At 44.9% G+C, this 7,351-nt stretch overlaps 1 protein-coding gene across 1 annotated transcript in view; it reads right to left on the reverse strand.

Moving 5' to 3' along the window:
• PLCD1 (phospholipase C, delta 1) overlaps positions 1-6,887 on the reverse strand; it is a gene marked incomplete at its 5' end in the record, with an annotated part of 29,445 nt that extends 22,558 nt beyond the window's left edge. Inside the window, 2 exons of the mRNA XM_008935826.1 lie at positions 665-794; positions 6,659-6,887. Of these exons, the coding sequence (XP_008934074.1) occupies positions 665-794; positions 6,659-6,887 (359 nt within the window). The remainder of the gene's footprint in view (positions 1-664; positions 795-6,658) is intronic.
• Between the last annotated feature and the right edge of the window lie 464 nt (positions 6,888-7,351).

The following is a 7,351-nucleotide window of genomic DNA, read 5'->3' on the forward strand; positions in this document are numbered from 1 at the left end:
TTCTTTAGAGAGAAACCAAAAGCTTAACAATTGAGAAATTTTCATCCCTTCCTTATCTTCTGATAGGCTTGTCCAGCATGTCAAATCTGGAGAATTTAGAAGTGTGTGGCCCTGACCATATCAAATATGCCTTGGGGTATTAAATCAGCCAGAGGGGTGCAATGTTATGTATCTCTCATGAATCTGGGCTTCTTTTTCTTTCTTTTTTTTTTTTCTAATTTGCATTTTCTTTTTGTTTTTACCTGCCACTTGGCACCCTCTTCCTCTGAGAAAGTGAGGAACTGGGTTCATAACTGTAACCAAACTCATTTCAGCCAGACTGAGGCATTGACATGTGGCAGTGGCATCCACAACTCCTGAAACACCTGGGACTCAAAGTGGACTTTAACTTTGCTTTTCCCTTTTTTTTTTCACATCAACCATGTTTGCATCACATCTTCTCTGAATTCTGGCAAAATTGGGCATCAGTGGTAAAGAAAGACCTTAACATGCCTTCATCAGAAGTATTGTGCTGGCCTAACTTGGTAGTCAGCAGAGCACCTTCCTCAGTACAAGAAAAGATACTAGAAATTCACTTTAGCTTAAGTCTCCAACTAAAGCTGAAAGCTGTAGGAGTCTCTGACCTCAGACAACAGCAACTATTTTATCTGCTTGCTCTTAATACCTGGAAAATCTTCTTGGCATGATAGTCATCAACTTCAATGTTCACTTCTTTCAGGAAGTCCTTCAGCTCTTTCAAGCTCATCTTGTTGTCTTTGTTTTTATCAGCTTTCCGCAGGCAGGTGTGAATCCAGCTGCAGGATGATGTAAGGAAATCTTTCTAGGTCAGTGCCTAGCCTAAATACCACCCTTGTGCTGCCCATGGTGGGAGGGAAATCTCTTCTGATGACTCTGAACCACCTCTCCAGCTGCTGTAAATCAGCATGCTACCACTGAACAGCTTACTTCAGCTCACCTTCTCCTCTGAAAGAGCAAAATGGTGCTTGGGCAGGAGCAGAATGTGCTGTAATACAAATGATCCTGACCTGGGAGAAGCTTCTCACCATCTGACCAAGTCTGGATCATCTCTCTTTACCCTGTAGGAGTTCGCAGCCACAGCTAGAAACAGTTTGATATCTTTTTTTATGACAGAATGTACATTCTGCTCCAGACTGTTTAAAAGGGGATAGAGGAAAGATGAAAAGAGTTCCCAAGTGGAACTGGGTAAAGTCATTGTTACAGGTTTGATCAATATTCAGTACATCAAGGTGTACACTGAACAAAGATTCTCCTAAAGAAGCAGTAATATTAATTTTTTTACTCGCCTTCAGCTTCTGTATTTTTCTTTAGGGATTTCTACCTATATGTCTTTAACAACTTTGCTGTGAGCAGAATCAAATCAAACTTTGTGAGTCTTGTCTTCCCCTCATGGAATGCACAGGGTCTACTCCTGTATCATTCTGTCATAATAGTTTGTAAAACCTTGGTTTATAATAGCTTTAGCATAGCTACGAATCTTGAGTAATTACTATAAAAATTAAGATTTTTAGTGTGATGCCAGATAATTTGCACTGGGCTACCTATGCTCTTTCAGTCTCTTGGGAAAATAACATTAGACATCTTACAGTTTTAAACATTAAAAAAACCCCAAGCTTTTTGCATCACGGAACTGACTCACTGTAATTTGCTTTGCTGTCAAATAAGAAAGGTCATCCAGGAAAAAAACTCCTATTTTTCAATAGAAAAATGATCAAAGTAACAACAAAGGTTACAAACGTAACCTTCAAGTCTTGCATAAGGAAGCATTGCTTCAAACTCATTCCATTCTTTTAAAAATACCCAGTCTGGGTGCTAAGCAAAGTAAACCTCAGGACTAGCTGAGGCATATAGTACCATAACATTTCAACTGGGCCACTCAAAAGAAGCCCAAAAAAGGGCATTAGTAACAACATGATCTCAACAAACGTAACCTTCCATGTCTTGCATAAGGAAGCATTGCTTCAAACTCATTCCATTCTTTTAAAAATACCCAGTCTGGGTGCTAAGCAAAGTAAACCTCAGGACTAGCTGAGGCATATAGTACCATAACATTTCAACTGGGCCACTCAAAAGAAGCCCAAAAAAGGGCATTACCTGACAGCCTTAGGTGCTGTAGACATAACCCTGACACAGAATATTCACCACAGCTACCACCACGTTCAGTATTTCCAAACTATGGAGAGATGTGTAAACTGTTTGTAAGTATTGTTTGTCTCATGGAAAGTTGAACTTTCTGTCTCTAAAAATCTTGGCAGGTGCTGAGCAATGACCTCATACCACATCCGTCTTAGCCTGGTAATATTAATATTCCCCTTCTTTAGACATGGAAACCAAAATAAAGAGAGGCTACATTTCCCCAGCTCCCAGGGACACTCCAGGGCCCTGAACCAGGGTCTGGCTTGGGCCGATTCTTTCCAGAAAACTAATTTTGAGCCATGAAGCTCTCCAGCACAGAGGATGCTCTGCTGGGAGCACAACCCCATCCACCCTGGAGTGGAGAACACCCCCTCCATCAGCTGTGCTCTGCTCAGCATGTCAACGTGGTGCCAGCTGCAGTGCCACCCGTTCATACCTGACCCCACACCTCAGCTCCCCTTCATAGCCATCCCTAAAAACAAGCCAGGAGTAGCACACAAGCCAAGAGGAAGTCCTGTGTCACAGCCAGAGGTGAGCACTAGGGTTCAATAACACTCTGTGTAGCAACTACTCTTTTTGCTCTAACCTCTGCAAAAAAAAAAAAACCACCTTCTTTAAAAAATCTGCAGTCATTTCCACTGACCATGAGCACTCAGAAGTCATGCACATATCCAAAGTCAGCTCTGGAAGGCAACGTGGGCAGTAAATGCATCTGCAAAAGAGTGTCCCTGGGTCCTGCCTGTGAATGGGTGATGCCTCCCTGTCATACCCCTTCCAGGGAGGCTGAGCAATGTAGGAGGGAAATCATGGAATCACAGGATAGTGGGGGTTTGAAGGGACCTCTGTAGATCACCTAGTCCAACCCACCTGCCAAAGCAGGGTCACCCAGACCAGGTTGCCCAGGATCATGTCCAGGCACAGTCTGAAAGTCTCCAGAGCAGGAGACACCCCAGCCTCTCTGGGCAGCCTGCTCCAGGCTCTGCCATCCTCACAGCAAACAAGTTTTCTCCTTATCTTTAAGTGGAACTTCCTGTGTTTCAGTTTGTGTCTTTTGTCCTACCAATGGTCACCACTGAAAAGAGACTGCATACATCATCTTGAGCCCCACCCTTTAGATATTTATAAACATTGAAAAGATCCCCTCTCAGTCTTCTCTTCTCCAGACTAATCAGCCCCAGGTGTCAGCCTTTCCTCCTAAGTGAGATGCTCTGGTCCCCTCAGCATCTTTAAAGCCCTCTGTTGGACTCTCTCCAGTAGTTCCCTGTGTCTCTTCAACTGGGGAACCCAGAACTGGACACAGGACTCCAGATGTGGCCTCACTAGGGCAGAGAACAGGGCAAGAAGAACTTCCCTCAACCTGCTAGTTACACTCTGCTTAATGCATCCCAGGAGACCATTTGCCTTCTTGGCTACACGAGCACACTGCTGGCTCAGTGATAACCTGTTGTCCAGGTTCAGAGAGCCCACAAAGAGTACAGGCAGACAGTGGCCCTATCCTACAAGGACAAGAAGCAATGAGAGAAAAAGAAGACTACAGACAACTGGGGTCTCAGCCCAGTGTTTCAGCAAACAGCAGTGTCCCCAAAACACCCAAACTCCCACTGTATCAGCATCCCCTCAGGTTTGAGAGAGCTTAGAGGAACTGGATGAACTAAGTACTTCAGCTGAATTCTTCTCATCTGATATAAACACCATTTTGCAGCCCTGCTGGAGGGTCTTCCTTTCACCTGAAGTGTCTATTTGGGTCTGGGTGTACTAAGAAACAGCTGTTCCTGTATACATCCAGAGAGAGCCTGCCTCCTGCCTCTTGTTTTTAAAGGATCTGCCAGCTCCAGGGCTACCAGCTCTCCATTAGAAGCCAAAGAAGGATGACTGAAACTATCTGGCAGATATCCCATGAATGTGCTCGGAACAGAAATGCTGCAAAAACTTCTGGTAAGTGCTTTCCAACCAGAAGAAAAGCTCATACATAAATCCCAGAGTTGAAGCCGACGGTGCCACATTACTCAAATGAAAAGTCCTCTGTATTTTCTGGTCTAAGGTCTTCCCTGCACACATACCTGCAATATTTGCTAAATAACCTATGCCAGCTGGCTGCAGGGTTGAATCTGAAGCTTAATAAACAGTACTGTATGTTTAAGGACATCAGAAATACTTACCAAACGTGTGGGAGTTTTATCTTTATAGGAATACAGGACTGGAAAGGACACATAGGACACTAAACTGAGTCCCTTGCTAACACAGGCAACTGTTGTCTTATAAACTGAACAAACCCCATCTGAAGCTAGGAAGGTTTTTGCTTTCAATACTTGTTTTCAAAATCCTGCTCACTCCTTACTTGCTTTGCAGAGTTTTGGAGGCTGGAAAAGATACACTGCAAGGCACTTCTCCAGTCATGGGGGACAGGCAGGGGACCCAACACTTCTCCTCCTCTCCTGACTCTTCCCCTTCTGTGCTCACAGATGCAGAGAACACTTGTGAGGCTTAAGGAAGATCTGAGTGAGCCCACGCTGCCAACCAAACCCAGTGAAGACAGACTAAATTTAAAATCCCAGGCTTTAATTAAACATCATCAAATTTCAAATGAGAATTCGTGCTGTTCTGTAATTCCAGGTTACGTTAAACGGCCTGAGACAATCCCAGATTGGAAGCCAGCACTGCATGGTAATTACTCTTCCAGAAATACGGCTTGCCTACCCACCCTATTTAGCTTTGATTCTGCTTTCCAAAGACAGAGAGGCACTTTTCCACGCTGGAAATTTACAGCCTTCTTCCCTTCCAAATGTCATTGTTATTTTTCCCCCCTCAGCAATCTCGTCTCCTCTTATGGGGAAGTTTTTCAGCAATATATTCAATCTGACACGCTCCAGGGACAACTTTCTGTAGCCCAGATTTTCCCCACACGCTGTGGGGTGGGGGCAGACTTCACACTTGAAAGGAAACCACCAGGGTGCAACATTTCCAGCAGCACCAAAGTTTCAAGATTTCAGCTTGTCAAGGGACTGCTCCTTACCACCACGGACACACAACTGCTGACGCAGCTGAGGAATGACCTCAAAGCCTAGAGCCTGAAAAACCTTCTGGAAAAATACTCCTAGTGCAGGAGATAAACAGCATCCCATGCACATCAGAACTAGTGGGGTCTGATTCCTTTAAGTGAGCAGCACTATGGTTGTGCAAGTGCTTATTAGGCTTCAGAAAATCCACAGAAGAGCAAAGCCTGAGGAAAGCTCAGCATTTATGTGCCATCTCCTTCACCATCAGTACATTATTACCCAGCAGGGAACCCATATGGAGTGAAGCCTTGACTGAGGGCAAGACTCCCTGGTGCCTGCTCAGGCTCAGACTCCAGCTTTGTGATCTTCCCCAGCTGAGGATTTTGTATCTCCCTCCTCTCTACAGATGCTTTGATGTTGGACAAGGCATGAAGCTCATGCAGCCTTCTCTCACTGAGAGTGATATCTGCTTTCCTCTCTGATAGCTGGATGCCTAACTCTGTGAAACTCAAAGGAACTTAATATTTGATGACTGCTGCAGATCTGTCAAATCAGGGTGAAATCAACCCACAGATATTTTCTGTTTTTATTTGGATGAGACCTGTGGTCACAAAGCAACTTATTGAGTGAAATGCAGCCCCTGGGAAAATTCCCTGGGAATTCTGCAGAGCCAGGGTTTCCCCCAATAACTACCTCACTCTCCATTTCACAGCTAAGCCACTTTCCTTTCCTGTTCTTCTCCTTTTGCACCAGGGGAGGTTTAGATTGGATATTGGGAAGAATTTCTTTCCTGAAGGAGTGGTGAGGCATTGGCCCAGGCTGCCCAGAAAGGTGCTGGCGTCACCAACCCTGGAGGGGTTCAAAAAACATGCAGATGTGGCACTTGGGGACATGGTTTAGTGGTCATGGTAGTGTTGGGTGATGGCTGGACTTGATAATCTTAGAGGTCTTTTCCAACCTTAATGATTCTACGATTCTACGATTTTCCTTTCCAATGCCTGCCTTGTCAGGGCAAAAACTTCCTCCCATGCTGAGGCAAATAAGGAATAATTTCACTCAAGTCAGTGGAGCTACCTCAGAGTAAATTTGGCAGCTGGAAGAGGAGAGTCAGTTGCCTTGCCTTGCATGGCTGAGAAACATGATAAACAGTACAGGCTTTTCATGCCTTGCCAAGAAGTGCCTGTCCTGGAGTTTACTGCAATGCAAGTGAAACAGACCCCTGCAAAATACAAAAAAAAAAATTATTGTTTTATCTGGAGCTCCTTGAATGAGGCAATTCTTTGCTTAAGGAGCTACATGAAGCCCTAATCCACTCTTGCTGGTATCAGTGTAAAACAGGAGGAAAAAGCACTGGAAACCAGAGAGACTGCCCGGGTGCAAAATCAGTGCGAGAGAAAACTCAGTGCCCAGGGCCAGCAGGAAAAAAGGGTCAGTTTGCTGCCTCCACCCACAGACCGGGACAAGCGCATCTTTGTCCGTGATCAACCCCTTTGTCAGGCAAAGGATACTGCTGGAGTTTCTGTTTCTGGTTCATGGAGTTGCTGTGGGCTATGATCTTCGCAAGGCCGGAGATCCAGTGGTTGGCATCGTCCTCCGAGTTGGCGATGAGGTCCAGGTTCTTCCGCTGGTCTTTGAAGATGATGGAAAAGCAGCGATACTCCGGGACGTCCTTGGCGTATTTTTCCATACCTTCTGTTTTATGGCCTGACCTCACATCCCGAATATCTTCGATGGAGACTGTGGAAAGAAAGCAGAGCCTGCTGTCAGCAGGGGCTCAGTCAGCCTTATCTCTGCTTAGGGAGGGATATTAAGAAATGACTCTTTCTCCTTCCCCTGCAACCTCCCAAGGATTCCCCTCCCTCTCCCCCAACCCACAAACTTTGGCACTAAAGAAAGTTCAAATCAAAAGAAGCAGAAAGAGCAAGAATTTTAAAAAGAAGAACTCTTTCCCCACGTTCTTTGTTTAACAAAGAAGCAGAATATGCACTAGATGCCATACTGTGATCTCATGTTTATGAGATACAAATCACTGCCAAGAGTCTAGTTCCAGTCCTTGGAGCATCCCTGACTTGCTTTCTGCCCCCATCTGAGAATGAGGAGAGTGGAGCCGTGTCTCCCTGTCAACATCACCTCACAAAATAGTGATTCTTTGGTTTGTAAAAAAGTGAGAAGGTAAAATTTTAAATCCCATATATTCTTCT

This window comes from Merops nubicus, unplaced genomic scaffold (genome assembly GCF_000691845.1).
Source record: "Merops nubicus isolate BGI_N331 unplaced genomic scaffold, ASM69184v1 scaffold2900, whole genome shotgun sequence".
In the NCBI taxonomy this organism is placed as follows: Eukaryota; Metazoa; Chordata; class Aves; order Coraciiformes; family Meropidae; genus Merops; species Merops nubicus.